Source organism: Chinchilla lanigera, unplaced genomic scaffold, assembly GCF_000276665.1.
Source record: "Chinchilla lanigera isolate Chin_1 unplaced genomic scaffold, ChiLan1.0 scaffold00021, whole genome shotgun sequence".
NCBI lineage: Eukaryota > Metazoa > Chordata > Mammalia > Rodentia > Chinchillidae > Chinchilla > Chinchilla lanigera.
Genome location: NW_004955422.1, coordinates 14,101,794 through 14,122,956, shown reverse-complemented (window position 1 = coordinate 14,122,956; position 21,163 = coordinate 14,101,794). Strand labels below are relative to the sequence as shown.

Below are 21,163 nucleotides of genomic sequence, written 5' to 3'. Positions count from 1 at the left end.
GATAAATGTCTAAACTGAGAGCATAATAAGTCTTCACATCTACAAGGGCATAAATTTTATACCATTTTTTTCTTTGTCTTTTTGAGACAGGGTCTTGCCGTGCAGTTCAAGCTGGCCTTGAGCTCACTTTGTAGCCCAGGCTGGCCTCGAACTCACAACGATCCTCCTGCCTCAGCCTCCCGAGTGCTGGGATTACAGGCATGTGCCACCACGCCCGGCTTTTCTTGTGACTCTTTAGATGGCTATGTACCAAACTAGCCTTGAAGATAATGGCTCACTTTACATTTGCATCTTCCTGATCCATATTCAAGCTGGGCACCTTTCCCTGTTCATTAGCTGTCTGCACTCTTTCAGCAAATTCCCTGTTACCTGTGACTCATTCACATGTTGATATGTCCTAATCACTTAGCTATTTTTAATGGTCATGTTGAAAATAAGCCTAAGTTTCATTTCTTCACCTTTTTTAGTTTTAGAGTATAATTATATTTAGAGATTTTGTAAATAGTGTTCTCATATAGCTAAGGTTTGGAACCAAAACTGCTTTTTTTTAGTCTTTTTGACACAGGGTCTCTCTATGCAGTTCAAGCTGGCCTTGAGTGCACTTTGTAGCCCAGGTTGTTCTCGAACTTGCAACGATCCTCCTGCCTCAGCCTCCTGAGTGCTGGGATTACAGGCATGCGCCACCATGCCCAGCTCCAAAATTGCTTTTTAAAACAATTTTTGCTATATTGATAAAAACTACAGCTTTTTGTATTTTTATTTTATTTTTGAGATAGGGTCTCACTGTGTAATTCAGGCTGCCCTTGAACTCACTATGTTGCCCAGGCTGGCCTCGAATTCGTGGCAACCCTCCTGCCTCAGCCTCCTGAGTGCTGGGATTGCAGGTGTGTATCACTGTACTCAGCTAAAAACTACAATTTTTTTTTATCTTTTTGAGACAGGGTCTTGCTATATAGTACAGGCTGGCCTTGAATTCACTATGTAGCCCAGGCTGGCCTCAAACTTGTAGGGATCCTCCTGCTTCAGCCTCCTGAGTATTGGGATTATAGGTGTGTGCCACCACACCTATTTTACAACTGTTTTAAAACATGTTTTTAAAAGCATGTTTTGTCTTTGGTAGCTTCATCAAAACATGATAGTTTCATCAAAAGAAAAACAAACAATGCTGCATTTAAAAACAGAAAACAGCAGCATCTGCTGTCTCAAAGTTTCTTTGGGGCAGAAATTGGAGCATGGTTTCCTAGTGAATCTTCTGGCTCAGGTTCTCTTTTGAGGCCACTCTCAGTGGCCAGGGCTGTGGGCTCACTCCCTTGCAGGACCTACTTCCATCCCCTCTTAGTGACCGAGGGATGATCCAGTTCCTTGTGGGGGCCTCACTTTCCTTCCAGTGGGGGGCTGCCGGGCATCCCCACAGGGCTGCTGTCATTATGCTGCCTTCCAGCAGGATGCAGAACAGGCTGGGGGGGTGAGAGTCAGTGTGGTTTTGCAGCCTTTGCAAAGAGCAGGAAGTTACTTTTACCACCTTACCTTGACCTGAAAAGCTAGGACTAGCCTTATAAAGGAGGTAGCAGGTGACTGCGAGGCCAGGAGGGGATCCTTGGAGCTATTTCAGATGCCACACAGTTCAAAGTGTGTCACTTTGCAATGTCAGGTGAAGGGGTGGATCCAGGCAAGGACCACCACCCAGGAGGAAGGTGTTTGCTGGGGACTGGATGTCATTGTGATATCCACAGATTGGTGGCCAGTTGTAAAGAAAAGACACTTTACAACTGTGTTTTAGTTGGCTCATGCTGCCATTACAAAATATCACAGATGGGGCAATTTATAGACAATAGGAGTGAATTTCTTACAGTCCTGGAGGCTGGAAGTCAAGATCAAGGCGCCTGCAGAGTCAGTGTCTGAGTCAGTGTTTGTCTCTGCTTCCTGGACGGTGCCTTCATGCTGGGGCCTCTGTAAGGCACAGATTGGGGCAAATACTTACCACTGCTTTAATATGGGTGATGGGAATATTAGAGTTCTCCAGAGAAACAGAACCAATGTATGGGTTCTATTTCTGTAGCTATATATCACACATACATTTCCATATGCAAATACAGACTTATTTGAACCTGACCTCTGCAGGTCAGCCCAAAAGACTGGAAACTCAGGGCTTCTGCATCAGTCTCGAGGCTGAATTCCTTTTTTCCTTGAGAAGCTCAGTCTTTGCTCTTTGCTCTTCATCTATTTGGAGGGCGCACCTAACAAGGTAACTTACTCAACTCCCGGCTTATGGATTCAAATGTCTAGCATGTAGGAGAACACCCTCTCAGCAATGTTTAGACTGGTGTTGGACAAACAGCTAAGCTCTGGCCAGTGTGACACTTAGAATTAGCCCTCAGGGTGTACATGTGCTCCTTATTCCTTCTGTTGCTTTTCTGTGCCGAAATGTCATAAAAAGACAAAAAACAAAAATATTTGTTCACCAAAAGTGACCATAAAGAGAGCAGAAGCCAAACCACAGGTTAACAGATACTTACCACACATGGAAACAACAACACAATCTCTTTCTTTTTTTTTTGGTCTTTTTGAGACAGGGTCCTCACTATGTCGTTCAGGCTGGGCTTGAGCTCACTTTGCCGCCCAGGCTGGTCTTGGACTCGCAACGATCCTCCTGCCTCAGCCTCCTAAGTGCTGGGATTGCAGGGGTGCACTACTACAGCCAGCAACATCTCACAGTCTCTACCTAGCACTACACAAAAGCTCCCTCATCCATCAGCAAGAAGAGGTGTGTTATACCACCCAACAATGGGCAAGAGGCACAAGTAGATATCTCACAAAATAGGAATTAGATACATAAAAACCTGATTCATAAGCAGGGAAATGGGAAGGTAAGGATGGATTGCAGTATCATCTGACACCTACCAGATTGGCATAATGTTTAGATGTGTGGATAAGGACATACACCAAGCAGAGCACCCATGCATAGCTGGTGGGTATATAATTTGGGACCAGTATTTGGAATGCAACTTGATCATGCACTTGACTGCCCCCACACACAGGGGATTTAGAAATCCCTCCACTGGCCAGATACCCCAGAGCAGAGTTTTCACAAAGATTTCTGAGATAACTGGAGGCCTTTTTCCAACGGTCTGGACGCAAAGCCATTGGTTCCCTTTGACATGCACTATTCTCTTTAGTAAGTGTGTTCTGTCTTGCACTCTTACACCCATTTTTCTTTGCTCTTTATGTGCAGCCTAAGAATTTGTCAAGTCTTTCTGCTCTTCTTCCTTTTACTCCTGAATCTTCACTGTAACTGTCTGAAAATGGCCAGTAACATCCATCCCATACCCTGAATGCTTTATCATATTGAAATCTATTTCAACAAATAAAGTTTATATTATTTATTTATTTATTTATTTATTTATTTATTGTCTTTTTGAAACAAGTTATCACTATGCAGTTCAGGCTGGCCTTGAGCTCACTTTGTAGCCCAGGCTGACCTCAAACTCACAACAATCCTCCTGCCTCAGCATCCCAAGTACTGAGATTACAGGCATGGGCCACCACACCTGGCAAACATTCTTCTATTTATGTAGTTGTTTGTTTGTTTGAGATGGAGTCTCACAACTAGTCCGGGCTGATCACTTTGTAGCCCAGGCTGGTCTTGAACTTACAAAGATCCTCCTCCCTCAGCCTCCTGAGTGCTGGGATTACAGGTGTGTGCCACCATGCCCAATTTTCTTCTTTTCTTTTTGAGACAGAGTCTCACTATGTAGTTCAAACTGATGTCAAACTCCCAGTGATCCTCCTGTGAGAATCCTCGGTCTCCTGAGTGCTGGCATTACAGGCATGCACCACCAAGCCCAGTTTAATCCATCATTCTTAAACTCAGCCTTCCACCAAGTCTCAGGGCATGGACACAATGCACCCGAGGTCTTCACCACAATGTATCAAGAGTAGCCTTAAATCCAATTTCCAACAGAGTCCTCACTTCCATCTGAAACCTTAACTGTCCACATGTCTCTCAGCACACTTCCCCTGACAGCCAGTCTCTAAGCCAACCTAGCTTTTCCCTTCTTTCCTAAATTTCCTCTGAGCTTTCTTCAGAATGCCCATAGTGACTACGTACAGCAGCCCAGGATTTCCTGGCTGGCCCCTCCAAACCCTTCCTTCCTCTGCCAGCCACCCAGTTCCAAAATCAGTTTCACATTTCTAGATCCAGTATAGTAATGGCCCCACTCTCAGTACCAATTTCCTATATTAGCTCATCATTACTGTAATGAAATACTTGAATCATGATACTTCTGAAGAAAAGAGGTTTATTTGGCAGATGCAAAGACCAGGGGTCACATCTGGTGAGGGCCTCCTTGCTGGCAGAGTCCTGAAGCTGTACGGGGCATTGCATGTGAAGATACAGGGGACACGAGTGTGCATCTGTGTGGTCTCATTCCTTGTTCTCATAAAGCCACCAGAGTCCAACCATGTGGCTCTACCCTGGTGACCTTCTCTAATCCTTCCAATTTTAGTATAACATGCTGCCAAAGTGAGCACACATTCTCTAATCCTAATCACCGCCAAAGGCCCCACCTCTAAACACATCAGATTAAGCTTTTACCCTTGTAATCCCTCACAATGGGGATTAAGCTCCAGCACATGAAGCCCTGGGGGACACACAAACCAGAGCACTACGATTCACTGTCTTTGGTCAAGGAACTGGCTTGACACCTGGAGACATAAGGCCAGGGGAATTTCACCAGGGTTGACATTTATCCTGTTACTCAAATGAGGCCACCCTGTGGGACACTGGGCTGGTTCGTCCGACACCATTTAGGACCATAGTGAGAGATGTTGCGGCAAGATTGCAGAGTTTTCTACCAATACAGTCTTACCCATAGCAGAGAGTGGTGCCATTCCTCAAACCAGAACCCACACGGTGGGGGCCTGAAGGGTGGAACCGGGGGACAAAAACCTTTATGATGATAAGGAGCTAGGGATGCACCTGACCATTTTGAGCTTCATTGCCACTGAGTTAAAAGAACATACAGGGGCCTTAGTGATGGTGAAGTGACTCTAGCGGGAGGACATAGGGAAGATGCTGCTTAACATGAGTGGGCTTAGGTGGCCCCAGGCTCTGTGCTTACCCCATCTACTTGGTGATAAGCTTTGATAGAAGGCAGATTTGGGGAACATGGCGGATGTGTGGAGGAGACAGACCATGAATGCAGCTTGGGCATGGTGACAGCCACAGAGATGAGCATTCTCAGCATAGCATCTGTTGGAATTTCTGTTTTTCCTGTGTTATATAAATTTATCTCACTTCCTTTCCTTTCTTCTGTTTCCACCATTGTTGCATGTGGGGTGTATTGTTGGGGCTTCCTTAATGTTCATTCTATAGTTTGCAGAATAGTGAGATGATATGAGCAGAACCAGAGGAGGAACGTCCATCACATGAGACCCAGGATGTTATCTTCTTGGCACAAACCCTGTGCATGTTTGGCTGTGGAGGGCTTTGTAGGATGTGACAGCTTTCTTTGGGAAGTGTTGGGGTGGGAGGGAGGGTGTGTGTGTCAGCAGGAAAGCAAAGGTAATGAAGTGGGCCTTTGTTACTTGTGGCTGCCCATCATAGGATAGTTCTTAGACCACCCCTTGGTTGGTCTGGTGGGATCAAGGTCTATTTCTGTGGAAGCTCTTGTCAATTGCCCAGGGTGGGCCAACATGGTGTCCCCAGATCTCACGAGTTTGAGGGAATTATGCAAACATTCAGAGACAACTAGACAGTTCATTATGGAGGTGATTTGACTGTCCAGAGCAAGTGCTGTGGGAGACAGGATTTCTAAATCCCTGGCTCTTCCATGTCCTGCGTTAAACTCTTGGAACAAGTAACTGTGAGACCACTGTAAATCTGATAAGGTTTCTCTTTCAGAAGTTCTGACCTGTGCTACAATTTGGATGGCTCTGGAGGACATTATGTGAGTAAAACAAGCCCACCGCAGAAGGACAAATCCTGCAGGATTCCACACATATGAGAGCCTCTAGGGAGAGTTGTGAGATTTGAAGGAAATGAGAAAGTCCTAGAGATGGACAGCGGTGGAGGCTGTACAACAATGTGAATGTGCTTAATGCCCCTGAACTGTGCACTTAAAAATGGGTTATGATGGAAACTTTAGGTCACGTGTATTCAACCACAATATAAAAGAAAAGATTCTCCTTCAGATAGTGAGATTATTTGGATGGGCCTAAACTTTTCATGGGGCCTCACAAGAGAGCTCTTCCAGCTGGCAGAACTCAGAGAATCTGAACCATGAGGATCCTCCCACACGGACATTTCAGCCTACTTCCTTGGTCTGAAAGTGGAGGGGACATGGAGAGGAATGGGGTGGGTTTGAGGAGGAGAGAGAGACCCTCACTCCAGTCAGCAAGTAACATGTGACATTGGACCTGCAACTCCAAGAAACTGAATTCTTCCAATAGCCAGAGTGGTCTTAAAAGATTCCCCCAGCAGCCTCTGAGTCAGGCCAAGTCTTCCTGTCCCCTTGATTTTTGGCTTTATGAGCAGAGCCTGCCCAACCCACCTGGACTCTGACCCAGAAGCCATCACAGGATGAATGTGTGCAGCTCTAAGTCACCGTGTGTGCTCTTTGTTACAAAACACAGAGAACCACTGTGGTGGTGGCAGTTGTCAGGCAGCACCCTTACCAGTGCTGTGTTTGCCCTGAGATCCCTGCTATTTGGCCTGTCTCCCTCACCCTGCCTCATTCCCTGCAGGTTGACATCTACTGTACAGGGGGCCCAGTGAGTGTTCAGTGAGTCTTCTCCCTTCTCCAGGCACCACCCTGTGGAGGACAACTCCCTTAAGGACCAGTCACATGAGGGCCAGTGCTTGGTAGGTATTTTCACTTCTGTGGGCAGACAGATGACAAGACAGGGGGCTGGAATAGAGCACGAGTCCTAGGGCCACTAAGGACTAGCAAAGTGTTCGCTGGGGTCAGCAAGAGTCTCTGCTTCAGAGGAGTGTCGAGGTATAGGCCCCTTCCTGGGAATGTCTGAAGAGGCTGGACTCCTGGGGCTGGCAGCCATGGGCTCTGCAAAGCAGAGGGGATATTGAAGCTCTTCTAGAATGTTCTAGAGAAGACTGTGAATGGGTTCCAGAACATTCTAGGGGTGACTGTGAAGCTGTTAAAGAATTCTCTGGAAGGGACTACAAGTCTAGAACACCTCAGAATGTTCTAGAGGGGTCTGTGGGGTTGCTGTAGAATGTTCTAGAGGAAACTTGGAAGGCTATTGTAGAATATTCTTCTTTTTTTTGGTACTGGGAATTGAACTCAGGACCTTGTGCTTGCCAGGCAGGTACTGTGTTGCTGAGCTATATCCCTGGACTCCTGTAGAACATTCTAGAGTAGGCAGACCATGAAGCTATTGCAGAACTTTCTACAACAAATTGTGAGGCAACTGTAGAATGTTCTAAAGGGGACTGGAAGTCTATCACAGAATGTTCTCGAGGGAATAGTGAGGCTATTTCTGAATGCAGAGGGGAGGCAGGATGCCAGGGTAGGGAGGACCCAGGCAGCTGGGCTGGGTAAACTGACCTGTGTGCCATAGGAACAGAAGGTTCTTTCTGGCTTCTAGATCTGGGTCCTCCTTGCCTTGTGCACAGGGAACTCTGATGTTCCCCAAGGCTGGGGACCCTGGGCTACAAAGCATCTATCTCTCTATGCTACTGTCACTGGGGATGGCAGGTATAAGGTCAGGTCTAAGCAGGAACTAGAGGCAGCAGAGTGGAGTACATGCTGATCTGTACTCCTAATGCAGCCAGACACCTCAAAGTGCCCCCACTAGAGAACAAGCTTGGCCCCTGGTCCAAAGGACTTGTGTCCTGGGCAGAGGGGACACCTTAACAGTGGGAGGTGCACACGCAGGGAACTGTGGGGCTGTAGAACTCTGGGGAGAGTGAGTGGGTGGTGCTGGGAACCTACCGTGGGGTCACGGTGTATGTGCCTTTGCGGTCCAAGTTGTAACCGGACAGGATGGCAAACCAGAGGAAGGAGCTGAGCAGCATGGCATATACCTGGGGAGGGAGGAGGCCAGAGAGCCTCAGTCTTCAGCAGCAACCCCAGGGTGGGAGTCTCAGTACCTCCTAGGAAATTTCTGGGCTTTGCAGAGTTGGGAAGCGCCCAGCTCCTTGGGAAAGGAATGAGGCAGACCCTGGGCCACCTCCCTGGGTCAGGTGCTGGCTCCTCCCTGTTCCTTAGGCTGAGAGAACCCTGGTGATGCCCAAGACCAGAAGTCCTGGTCTAGAGCTATAGCCTGGAGGCTGCTCTGCACCACCCTTCCATTAGGTTGGGGGCTAGGGAGGGCAAATAGGAAGGAGGTGGGCAAGGACAGTGAGGGAGAATGTGGGGTACCGTGAGGGCCAGGCCGGCACTGGTTAGCATAGAGACGATGTTTTGGTGGATTCTCAGGAAGCTCTGGATGCTCTGCAGGCAGTCCTAGGCAGAGGGCAATGTGCATGTTACCCACCCTGCCAAGGCAAGTGGCCACTGAGGAGCTACAAAACACAGGGGCCCATGCCAGAGAACTCTGGGATGCAGTGTCATGGATAGGTGAGCCCAAGGGGCATGGAGCTGGCCTCTGCAAGGACCAAGGGGCCACTTCCCTGGAGTCAGGCTGGGGTTCCTCCTGGACTGCCGGCTGCTCTAAGCTCCTGCATTGGGCTATAAGTCTGGTTCCCCTGGGCAGCCCAAGGCCAACCCGGCACCTCAGTGTCCAGAGGATACTGGCTAATGGGGAGGGCAGGGACACAGTGGTGGAGAGTCCAGGTGCCCCCTTGATGTCCCAAGGTCTGAGTTCCATCTGGGCTTCCAGTGCCACCCTAGGGCATGGACCCATGAAAAAAGGAGGTGACCTTCTTGTCTCTGAGCATTGAGATAGTATAAGAGGGTTTTGGGGCAGGTTGATGGCATTTTGGGGAGGCTGAGGAAGGGCTGGGCCACCTAGATATCCAGGGAGTTGCCCTGCTGTCCTGCAGACAAGTTATCTTGTGCTGGTATTTTCCCCCCAGGACCCTTTATAACTCGGTCACGCTTCCCTGCCACTCTGCAGTGTGTGGGGCAGACCTTGGCCCTAGTTTTGCAGTCAGGACCCAGGACTGTCCCTGGGTAGATGAGGCTTCCTGACTCTCAGGCCCTCCCCAGCACTCCACCCCGCTGGCCCTTGGGGCGGGTGCTGTGGTTCCCTCCCCCACTGGGCCTCCAGCCATCCCCATCCTCCTCTGTTTCTTGGAGGGTTGCCAGGCACCTCAAGCCCTGAGATAGGGCGAGTTTGTTTCCAGGACATGGGGGAGGTTCCGGAGGGGGGCTGGGCGGCAGCAGCGGAGAAGAGAGGGAGGGTGAGTCCCAGAGAAGGGGCCAAGGCCTGTCTGTCCCTCCAGCCTCACCTCTCCCACAGAGCACTGCCCTACTCCTTCTGGAACTCCACAAGATGCCTGCCCCTTCTCCCCAAACCGAGCTGACCACCCCGCTCTGAAGATCCTTGGCACTGACACCCTGTCTGTGAGCTTCTAGAAGCTTCTGACGGTAGGTCTCCTCTGGCTAGGAGTGAGTGGGCATGTGCCCTGCATCCAGGTTGGCTGGACATCCACAGGCTTCACACATTTCCTGCTGCCTCCGCCTTCCCGGAGCCCTTCTGTAGCCAGTTCCTTGGTGGAGAGGCCAAGGGGTACAAGATGTCCCTGAATCTCAGGTTTGTCCCCAGAGCCCTTGCCTGGCCACGTCCCAGGCCCCTCCTCCTCCTCACCTTTCTTGCAGCCTCCTCACCCTGACACAGTTCAGCTTCCGAGCGCTCCAGAAGTCCAAAAGGAGATCTCTTCCCACAGCACAGAAACTACGCAGAGACACATGGAGCCATGGGAAGGGGGCAGGACAGATGGGGAAAGTGAGGCACTGGAAGGATAAATGACCTAAGTAGGTCCTGCAAAACTGCACCCTCCCCCACCACCGGGTGTCAAAGCTGATTCTGTTACAGCCATCTGCAGCCTAGCCTTGGAGGGGAGTAGGCTGATTTCCGAGGTGACCATGCTTGGGACTTGAGGCTGGCAACCCTCTCACAATGGGCCCTGTGTAAGGGGCGTGGAACACTTGCTCTCTTTAATGCTGTTCTCACAGAATTAAAATTCTTAATTTTTTTTTTTTAACATGGGCCCCACAGGTCTACTTGCATTCGTTCCAAACATTCAGCAGCCAGCCCTGTTCCCAGCAGAGAGAGGACAGGCATTGCTCGCTCTCTACCCCAGCTCCCTAAAGGGTCAGCCATAGCCTGCACCCCGGGAATCTTTCCTGTCAGTATGTAGGGTTGAGATGGTTGACTAGGGGGCGGGGGTTATTGGTACCCATTCTCCAGATCACAGTGAGGCTGAGCATCCCACCACTTTCTCTGTAGCTTACTGTGTCCTGGATGGCCACCAGCTCCTGCCACTGAGTGCTGGATGGGCTTCTCACTGCTCGGTCATACACAAGATCAAAGGTGTCCAACATGGCATCCTCCACCTGCACCAGAGCATTATGGAGAGGCGTTAGTATGGAGGAGACTATGTGCAGTCCCCATCCCACGACAGAGCTCCTGAGCAAAGGGTAGACCCCCATGTCCCAGCAGCCCCTCCTCCTCCAGGGGGACTCCCTGGGGCAGCACTCAGTGCTCTGGGCAGGTGGTCAGAGCGGTTCCTGACCTCTGTAGGGCCTTTGCCCCAACCCTGCTATCCACCTGGCCCTCCTGACCCCTGGGGGTCCTGAGGGACAGAGCGGAGGTTGAGCTCTGCAGCCCGCCCCTAGAAGTGATCTTGGGGAGTATGAAGGGAGCCAGTGAAAGAAATGCCCACTTTACTTCTGTCAATCTGGACATGGACAATGGGGCTTGGTGAGAAGTCTCAGAAAGGCCTGTGACTGGGACCTTAGCTCCCCAAAGTTGCTTGTAGGGCTTTTCCCAGAACTACCCAGGATCTTATGCCGCTAGGCTCCATGTAAAGCCTTTGGCCAGGGAAACCATGGGCACGTGGCGTCAGTTCCAGGTAGAAGAGGCCACATGAGGGCAGAATGGGGTGGATGTCTGACCACCCAGGCTGGTTCTGGGTTCTTTCCACACCCAACAAACCTAGACCTGCCAAGCACAACCTCCTTGCCTCTGTTTACCCTGCCCGTCAAAATGCCCTCCCCTCACCAAGAGATCCTTCAGAGATAAACTAGAACCTTGCTTCCTCCAGGACGGTGTCTCTGAGTGTCCCACGGGTCTCTGGTCTCCTGGCCCAGGACAGGCCTCTCAATGCCTCCCTCCTGCCTAGGAGACCCTGAGTCCACTGTCCCCCTTGGGCCATGCAATCAGCTGTGAGACACTGAGGGGTGCTCAGGGTGCCCTCAATGGCCGGATATGAATGCAGGACCTGGGCCTACTCTGGACACTCATGCCTGCCCTCTGGAAAGCGGGGAGCTGCCCTGGGGTCTCCATTGTGTTGGGCCTGGACCTTCTGTAGGACTGGGGAGCTCTCTGGCAGCCCCACACCAGCCTGGAAGCCCCAGTGGGAGCCACATGGATGTCCTGTGCCAAATGGTGCTCCTGGCACTGATGAATCTCTCTCCACTGATGGCGAAGTCAGACATCCCTCCACGAGTCATCCCTAGCTCAGCTGCCTCTGTCTTCATCCTCCCACTGAGGACACGCACCAGGCTGGCCTTGGCCACTGGCCCACCCACCCAGGCAGGGGTCCTCTCCCGGCTGTAGCTTCCTTGAGTATGACAGGGGAACTGAGTCCTGCTGGGCCACTGTGTCTTTCTGGGGAGCTGGGCCCTCATAAACTGGCTTGGGTTGGGAGGGGCAAGTCCCCTATCCTCAACTATGACAACTTCATTTCCCCTCATGTCCCCTGCTATGGCCCAGGGAGGACCAACATGCTCCAAGGCCCTGTGCCAGCTCTCCTTACCCCTGTAGGAGAATAGGAATAATGCCCTCTGTACAGGCTGCAGGGCTTGCTTGGCCTGACTGTCACGTGACTGTCCATAACTGAGGATGTAAGATTCTGCCTCAGGCCCAACAGCCTAGGCTTGGGGACGCCATGTGGCCAAGCTGAGCTCTCCTTGCTGGGCCCAGAACCTGGCTGGTATTTCAAATCAGCATTTGTTTCTGTTATGGGGTTCGGGGTTGGGGGGGGGCTCTGTTGGAGACTGAGGCCCATGTTTCTCATGAGAAAATGGCATGGGCCCATGGCTTCTTTCCTACCTAATGCTGGAGTCCAAGCCTCAACTACTAGTCATCCATGGGTCATTCCTGGGAAGAGTTTGGAACCACAGAGCTAGGAAGGTCTTCCACTGCAGAACTCTAGTTCATCAGATGGTGAGCTTCTCAAGCAGCTCAGACTGGTGTCCAGGACATCCCCAGGACTTGTCCCCAAGCCCATGTCTTTCCTGATGCCTGTCATGGCTTGGTCACTTTCTTTCTTCCCCCCAGTACTGCTGGCTCAGGGTGGCAGAGACCAAGCCTAGAGCCTAGGGAAAGATGCTATGAGGAGCTGCAGGTGGTCTACAGACTAGGCCCTGGCTAGAACATTCAGGGAGGGGTGGGAGACCCTGGGAGGCTCAAGAATATGCCTGATCTGAGGCTGCTCCTCACACACTGTGCTTATCCTGGCATGAATTATTAAAGGAGCCAGGCAATCCATTTTCCCTGGTGCAGACTTGAAGTCTCGTCTGGGAATGGCAGGGGAGCTGCGGCAAGTGACTGTAAGGCCGCAGTGAGAGCATAATTAATAGCCCTCACACTCTGTATTCATCGCACGGCGGCCTGGTCTGCATTGCTGCCCTTGCCAACCTTGGGGCTTCTGCCAAGGCTCCAGCGTCCCAGGAAGTGGCAGCCAGGGAAGCCTGTGAGGGGAGGCTCTTAGGAGCTGGGTGAGGGGCTCCCCATTCCCACCCTGGTCCAGAGTCTGTATCTTCCAGAACGGTTGAGGTCCCTCTTCCCTTATCCTCAGGCCTCCCATCTGTGTGGGGCCGGGATACTCATCGGAATCCCTTGTTTCTGGATAGCTTAGGGGTTTCTCTGGGGAAGTATAAGGGGGACATGGGCTGAATGGGCCTGGCTGCACCCTCAGCTCCTATGTCAGAGGGAGTCTGGGCACTTTCTCCTTTTCCCCCCGAGGGGCTGCCACTGGGGGCTGCTAAGAGGCCCAGGCCAAAACCTTTTTGGCCCCATGACTGAGTGGACACAGGATGGAGGCATATCTGCCCCTCTTGCTCAGGGCTGTGCTCTGGTACCAAATGCCACTTCATCCAAGCCCAGGACAGCTCTGAACTAATACCATGTCATGGAGGACCCACTAATCTGGTGGCAGTGAGGGGATCAAGGGCACAGGGATGGGGAGGGTGGGTGTCATAGACAAATCTAACTAATCCTTTGCCCACTGGCTCATTTTCACTTTGTAGCAGCCCCTTGAACAAGGGTCTTGATGTGGCTTTCACAGACAAGGAAGGTAGGCCTAGGGAACTTCCCAAGGCTGTCCTATAGACCTATGACTTCAAAGGGAGAGCCCCATCACCCAGGCCACCCCTCTGCCCACAGAGCCTGGATACCCACACATGGATGATGCTAGAAATTAAAACCCATAGGAGGGGCTGGAGATTTAGCTCAGCGGCACAGCACCTGCCTGGCAAGCTCAAGGTCGTGAGTTCAATTCCTGGTAAGGGAAAAACACCCAAAAAAAAATGTGGGCTGGGGATTTAGGTCAGTGGCACAGTACCTGCCTGACAAGCACAATGACGTGAGTTCAATTCCTGGTACAGGGAAAACAAAACAAAACAAAACAAAACAAAACAAAACAAAACAAAAAACCCACAGGACAGTCCAATAGGTTCTCCCCTCCCACATACACCAAGGGCCTAGAAAGAAGCCCTCACACACCTGGGGTCACAGAGAGGCTGGAGGACTGTTCTGAGGGCCGTGCTGGGGCATGGAGGGGTTGAGGACATTTGATAGCGTGGGGGATGGAGTGCAGAGCTGAAGCAGGCTGGAGAAGAGGCCTGGCTGGGAGCCATCCACAGTTCGAAACCTCCATTTCCCAGTGCACAGGCCCCAGCTGGGTTCTGTCCTGTGGCCCCTGGAAGGCCTCCTTCCCACCAGAATCATGAGTCCAGGCTCAGCATATAAACATAGCTTCAGAACTTGGGTGCATGGGCTGAGAGACCCCAGGCAGGCCCCAGTGTACCTGGCAGCTGTCTTGACAGAGGCCACCCACGCTGTGACCCAGACCTCCAACCCACTGGACCACCCCTCAGTGGACAGGAAATGTGATGCCAAAATGCTGGCCAGACCCGCCTTACCCCTGATGGGACTGCTGAACACCCCTCCCCGAAACCACAGTAACTGAGGGCTGGACCTCCTGCCAGATCCTTTGGGTTGGAAATGGCGTTTTCCGTTAAGTCTTGGTGTGAACGGTGGGTGTGGCACTTGGGGAGACCCTTGGGCAGGGAGGGGAGATGAGACAGCCATGCTGGACAAAGCCTGGAGCTCCCTCCCATCCTGGCACTGCCAAAGTGACCTGAAAAGGCCTGCGTCCCTCCCTCTGCACACTGTGGGAGTGACCTGCCTGCTCGAGGCCTACCAATGTGGCCACTGTCAGCGTGAAGGCACACAGCTTCCCAGGAGTTCCCAGGAGAGGCAAGCCAGTCACCTACCTTCCCAGCCACCCTCTGGAGCCTGTGTCTTGTGTGGCCACTGCTGTGTTTGGGGCTGATGCCTGGGGAACTGGACACTTAATACATGGAGGGTATGAGCTCCTAGATCCAGCTGGGCTTTTCTGCTGGTCCTGAGGCTCTCGGGGCTGCTCCAGCCCTTCTGGTCTAGGCTCTCAAAGGGGTGGGCTGGAGCCTGGGTTCTGTCATCAGTGTCTCCACTGCTGGGGGCCAGGGAGACCTTCCTCCTTCTTCAACCCACTGGCCTTTGAGCAGAGAACCTTAGGACCCTGGTCCTGGGAGTCACTGGGCCAGTCCCACATCCAGGGAAGTCAATATTTAGGAAGAAAGGATGTCATCTCATGCATGAGGCAAAGCCACACCGTCCAGGTCTGAGGCAAGATGGCAGTCTCACTTTGCACATGTTCTAGAACACTCTACCTCTCCAATCAGTCTCTCCCAAGCTGGGCCTTTCCTGTTCCTCCAAACTGTCTCCCTGAGCTCCAGGAGAATCTTCCAGTGGAAAGGGTAGGCTGAAAAGGCCTCAGGAAAAACAGGGGGCAGGGGCTGGGCTTCCTTTTCTCTACCCACAGAGCTGCCCAGGAGAGAACCCCAGCCCTTTGGCCTCTGACTGCCTGCCCTGCTCCCTGTCTTGGGCTCCCTCCACCATTCACATGGACATACCCAGAGGGGCCTCCCTAGCCTTTGCCCCTTGCTGGAGACCCTGTGCTGCAGGGTGGGGGCCCTAGCACTCACCTGGGAGGGGCTGCGGAACCTCCAATAGGCCACCTGCAGTAGGGCACAGAACACCAGAACGAAGCACAGGAAGCCCTGGGGATGGAGGGAGGCCGGGTCACAGGAGCCAGGTAAATTTCCTGTGGGTGAGTAGGCAGTGTAAAAGGCCACAGCTCCAGTGGGGCTTGGGTGAAGTGTGGGTTTGAGCCCTGCTCCCCACTGACAGATGGGAGACCTCAAGTGGCAAGGAGAGTTGGGGTGGCTGGCCCCTTTTCCATCCCTTCTGGCCCTTTCTGAAAATTCTTCCTATTCTGTTTGGCTTTTGAGGGCATCAACCACAGCATCACAACCCTCACCCCAGGAACACAGAACATCCCGAGGATGATGGAGACCTCTGCTCACTGTAGCTGATCCAAGAGGATGGGGCAGCATATCCTTGCGCCTAGAATGTTGAAGAAACTTCCCTCTTTAATGCAGGGAGCTAGCTGCCTCCCACACAGAGAGCATCACATAGGTTCTCTGTTTTCTGAGACATGACTCCAGAGAGACCCTGGTGCCTATACCTGGACTCACCCAAAAACCAGGGCCCACAACCCGGAGCAGCTAATGTTCTGACCACGCCCTATCAAGGCGAGCTCCCTACACTTCCTCCACACTGGCTTGGCCCCAGTGTTAGGAGAGACTCTTGGGGCTCCCTTCCCATTCACTACTCCTCACTCTGCCTTTCTTTCTCTAGTCAGGGTCTAGACTTTTGAGACTCTCCTTTGTAGAAGCTGATGGACATTACTGACGACTCCTCTGAAAATGCACATTGGCACATTCCCCCTCCCAGCTTTTGTGGAGAGTTTCAGAGAGTCACCCCATCTAAGAACACCGGGCACCTCCTCCTGTCCGTCTGGTTGCCTTGAATCTGGGTCTCCACCATCTCTTCCTGGGGCTCCAGACCATGGTTGCAGGCACTGCCCACACAGGCCCACTGGGTGCACGGTGCCCCCAGTGTGGCTGATGCCTTCTGCGTCAGCGCCCTCCCCGCCCCTCATGTCACCAGTGTGGGGCTGGGTTGACATGTGCTATTTGGACTGTCGGTAGCCTGCAGTGCCCGTAGCTAGGGTTTCCCAGCCAAAAGTCCCACTCAGGAGACACCCAGGAGGATGGAGAACAGGTGGGTTGAGACACTTGTGGATGTAGGGGGACCCACAGAAAGACCTGCCACCACCCCGCCAGCTCCAAACGTGGCACAGCTCTGCAGCAGGGGCTTCCTCCCCATGGTCTCTGTGATTTGCCCAGTGTCTGAAAGGCCTGTTTGGTGGTCTGCTGCGGTGTTTCCTGCTCCTTCCTTCCTTCCCTTCCTCCTCTCTTTCCCCTTATCCTTCCTCTCCTTGCCATCCTCCTCCTCTTCCTCTTCTCTCCCTTCCTCCTCCTCCCCTCTTCCTCCCTCTCTTCCTGCCCCTCCTCCTCTGTCTCCTTTTCCTCTCTTTTCTTTCTCTTCTTCATCTCCTACCCCTCTTCCCGCTCCTGTCTGTTCCACTTCTACCTCGTCGCCCCCCTCCAGGCCATGATCACCATCTGGAAACCATCGCTCGGTGCTGCCTCCCAGGCTGGAGGCCATGAGCCAGCTCAGAAAACCAGCATTTCCCAGAAATCGTTTCATTCCTTAGGAGAAAGAGCTTCAACCCTCACCCCACCCCCACTGAGAGGGTTTTGGGCAGTGGACAGGTCCACCCAGCCTGGCCAAGGCCTCCACAGTGCAGAGGCTGCTGCCAGGGGCCAAGAAACCATGGGCATTTTCTTTCTCCTCATCTTAAATGAACAGAAATAAATAAATCCATGGACAATTGGAATCAGCTTCCTTGGGCTGCTACAGCCAGTTTGGCTGTCCTGGGCCAGCTCTTGCTGTCATTTCCTGTGCCGGAGGCTGTAGGAGGCGGGGGCAGGAAGGGGCAGGGAGGGGACAGCTGGGCACCAGGCAAGATGGAAAAAAATTTTCCACTCCCTCCTCCACACGCCCCAGCCCCCTTCACATGTGCTTACACATGCAGACACACCAGAAGCAACATGGAGACGGCCACACTGGCACTGCAGCTAGGGCACGTGAAGCCAAGCTACAAAGATGCGTGTGCAGACACACATACATACATTCACATGTGTATGCACACGTACGCGCATGTACACAGGCACACACACATGTGCATAGGCACTGCCTCCCCCATGCGGCTTAGTGGAACAGGTATCCAGGTGGTCTCCCAGCGCCTCTGTGGTGACTATGGCCGAGTGCAGGGACTTAGCTGGGTATGCGGGAGTCCATAACTGCTTGGAGTGGCCTTGGGAGCCCAACCTACACAGGCATCTGGCTGGGGGATTCCAGGCTTCTTGTAAGTGACCCACGTAATAGTTACCTAGACCCTGAGTCTGGCTAGAGATGCAGAATTGAAATCTCGGGTGCTCCCTGATGCCCTTGATAGGTCAAATGCCAAGCGCAGGCCTTCCTGAGCACAGGCCTGGGGAAGGCCTGCGCATGGCTGGGCTGCACAGGCCCTGGTGTGGCCTTCCGTTTTCTGCCCTGTGGCCTCAAGATCAGCTCTCCAGTCCCCCCTGGTGGCTAATGCTGCAGCCTTCCTGCCAGACACGTCCAGACCTAAGCCTAGCAGGCTTTCAGCCCTGTCTTTGCCCAGAGTGTCCTTCTGCAGGACACACACCCTCTAGGGGCACAGTCCATCAGCCCTGTCACCTTCTCACTGGGGCCTCCAGTGGGAGGAGCCTTTTGGGCCTCAGCCCAAAAGCCAGACTGTGCAGGCCTAGGTTTTAGTGCACATTCATAGCTGGTACTGTCCTTGTCTCACTCCTGTGCCCCCAAAGGGGGAATCTTGGTGAGACTGGAGTTGTGGCTGCTGCTCAGTTCCCTCAGGCTCACCCAAGGACCTGCCGGCCCCTGCAGCAGCTTCAGGGTGATTCTGACTGTGTCCTTGGGGACATTTGCAGACCAGGTGTCCTGAAAAAACCTGGGCTGAGCATGAGAGCTGGGTGAGAACTTCCCAGTCTGTAAACTCAGGAAGCTCTGTCCTTGGGAGTCCAGTAAGACCCAGACCCACAGCCCAGCCAGGGAGCAAGGCTCCAAGTACAGGCTCCCAAGGGTCTCTGACTCCATGAGCCACTCACAGCCAGAGTCGGGTAGGGGAGCACGCAGGGGCAGGGATCTGCAGGGTTGGAGTTGGGAAGCAAGGATGTCATAGTGGGGGAATAGGTGGGAGCCCAGAGAACCAGGGAGGAGCTGCTCCAGCTCAGGTGAGAAGGAGCGGCCTGATGAGGCAGGGGCAGGAAGGGTAGCCCAGGGAAGGTTTAGGGACTATGAAATATCAGGGTGCAGCACAGCCCTCTGCTAGCTGGAAGGTGTGAGGCGTGGGAGGGGATCAAGGCTGGAGGGCTCCACAGAGACTACTTCTCTCACCCTCCCTGGTCTCCTCCCAATGAGAAATGAGCCTCACCCAAACTCTGTCCCCAGAGACTGCTGGGTAACTGAACCAGGTATTCTCAGAGTCTTTGTGGGTGGTTCTCGGGGTCCTTGGGGGTGGTTCCCAGAGTCTTTGGGGGTGGCTCCCAGGGCTGAGAAGGCCAGCTCTGCTTCTCAGGGCTCTTGTAGGACCATTACTATGCACAAAGATGATAAGGTGAAGTGGGGCCCACATGGAGGGCCTGTGTGGCCTTGGTGGAGGGAGGGTCACAAATGTCTCAAGTGGAGGGCCCTGGGGGAATGGGACAGTCACAGGGGAATGGGACAGACAGTCACAACTGTCTCAAGTGAGACAGAGACCTAAGGGAATGGGAGGTCAAGGATTTGAGAGAACTCACCCCAGCCATGAGGCCCTGGGCCTCCTTCACAGCAGCTGTGGTGCTCAGGGAGGCCCCCAGGATCAACAGGGCTGCTAGGCTGATCCCTACATAGAAGGCTGCATAGGAAGAGAGAAGAGAGTTGGGGATACCAGGACAGGGCCTGATGCACAGGGCCTACACCTGAACTCCATCTTGGGGGTCATGGGTGCTGGACTTTTGTGGAAGCTCTGAATGGGCCTCCTTTCCCCTTCAAACAGGGACGGGCCTCCTTCTGCCCAACAACTTTTCTCCCCAGGGAAGGAGGAGGGAAGTGAGAATAACATGTCCCCTCCCCCCCTTTTTTCACCCCGCCTTCCCTGCCTACAGATTATTTTCAAGCTCTATCCTCAGGCCCTCATGACAGGTGGCTTGTGGAGCTGTGACCTTATCAGTCCAAGCCCAAGCCTCAGGCTTCCGGCTCTGGGGAGACAGGAGGCTGGGGGCTGGGTCCATCAGGCCCACATTCATTTTCCCCTACCTTCTCCTACTGGCCAGCCACCCTCCTGGGGTGCTTCTGCCTGAGATGTCCTCTCATTAAAGCAGCCTTCCTTGAGCTCTGAAAGGGGTCACTAGGCAGGCTCTGGCCCTTTCTTGGCATTTTCTGCCTTCTGAACAACATATATTCCACTGCTGAGTCCCACAGGCCCTGTTCCAGGCAGCCCCTGTCACAGGCAAGTTCTGAAAGCAAGGATTTTGGGTCTGATATGATTGGAATAACTGTGCTGTTCCATACTTCTAGGGGATTGCAGGCCTGGTGCCGGAACACCAGTCATCGTCCAGACCCAGCCTCTAGTGAGTGGAGTCAGGATGCCAGGGCTGCCCTTTCCTGCCTGGAGTTCCTGGTTCTTCCCAGCGAGCTCCTCCGATCACCTAGAGCCCAGTATCTGGAACCTCATGCCCAGTCCAGACCTGCTCCAGCCACCTCTGCTCTGCCCAGCCCTGACCACACTTACCCCAGTGGTGCACGGCGTCATAGGGATTCCTCTCCAAGGACACGTGGATCATGATGGCAAAGTGATCTCCAAAGTACATGAGAACTGCCATGGTGGCCACAGAGAAGCCCAGCAGCTGTGGGTGGAGCAGGCTCAGAGCATGGGCTCAGGGCTGGGGACAGCCACATGAACCCCCCAAACACACACACACCGCCACCTTTCCACAGGCAGGATCTGGGCTCCCAGAGCCCAAGTCAGGCCCACTCCAGGGTCCTGGACTCACAGGAAACAGGCCAGCTGCTGGGAGTTCTGAGTATTTTTGTGGAGTGTTCTCAATGAGATCTTTGCCCTAGACACTTCCCTCCCACACACGCATACACACACACAAATACTGACATGCAGGTGTACACACATAGCCATTACCCAGCTCCTTTAGGGACCCAGAACCTTGCATCATCTGCCTGCAGAGCCCTGCAGCCCTGGACCTTCCCCAGCCCAGTGACAGTGTCCCCTAGGGCAGGAAGACAGGTCTGGAGCCCAGGCAGTTAGCACCCCTTCCCCATCAACCTCCTCTCCACCCTAGGTCACCTCCATCCAAGGCCCCAGGCCCAACCCAGCCTCTTCAAAAGGGTGGATACTGCCCATAGGCATCCTGCCCAGATGCACACAGCCTGCTGGGCTCATGAGCGGGGACACTGAACCAAATCTGCAGGGCACGTTGGGGCAGGAGGGCTGGCATGTGGAGGGGCCACCCTGGGTACAGGTGTGCTGGGCTCCCTACCTCCACCCTCCTGCCCAACCTGCTTGTTACCAAGACAAAGAAGCTGGTGGCCAGCATCTGGCATTTGGCAGCCCTGACCCGACTCGTAGGCCTCATGGTGAACTCCTCTTCTCTCCTCTCCTCTCCTCTCCTCTTCTCTCCTCTCCTCTCCTCTCCTCTCCTCT

At 53.1% G+C, this 21,163-nt stretch overlaps 1 protein-coding gene across 2 annotated transcripts; it reads right to left on the bottom strand.

The window, feature by feature from the left end:
• Positions 1-1,172: 1,172 nt before the first annotated feature.
• Tspan32 (tetraspanin 32) lies at positions 1,173-21,124 on the bottom strand. 2 transcript variants are annotated; one of them, XM_005384202.2, is made up of 9 exons: positions 21,030-21,124; positions 20,240-20,354; positions 19,266-19,363; positions 15,441-15,515; positions 10,419-10,520; positions 9,772-9,858; positions 8,382-8,465; positions 7,953-8,044; positions 1,173-1,950 (listed from the first exon to the last, which is right to left on the bottom strand). In XM_005384202.2, the coding sequence occupies exons 1-9, from the start codon at positions 21,093-21,095 to the stop codon at positions 1,875-1,877; spliced, it is 795 nt and encodes a 264-aa protein (XP_005384259.1). In that variant the 5' UTR covers positions 21,096-21,124; the 3' UTR covers positions 1,173-1,874. The 2 variants fall into 2 exon arrangements, with proteins under 2 accessions (XP_005384259.1, XP_005384258.1); XM_005384201.2 differs by lacking the exon at positions 1,173-1,950 and adding an exon at positions 6,856-7,061.
• Positions 21,125-21,163: the final 39 nt, after the last annotated feature.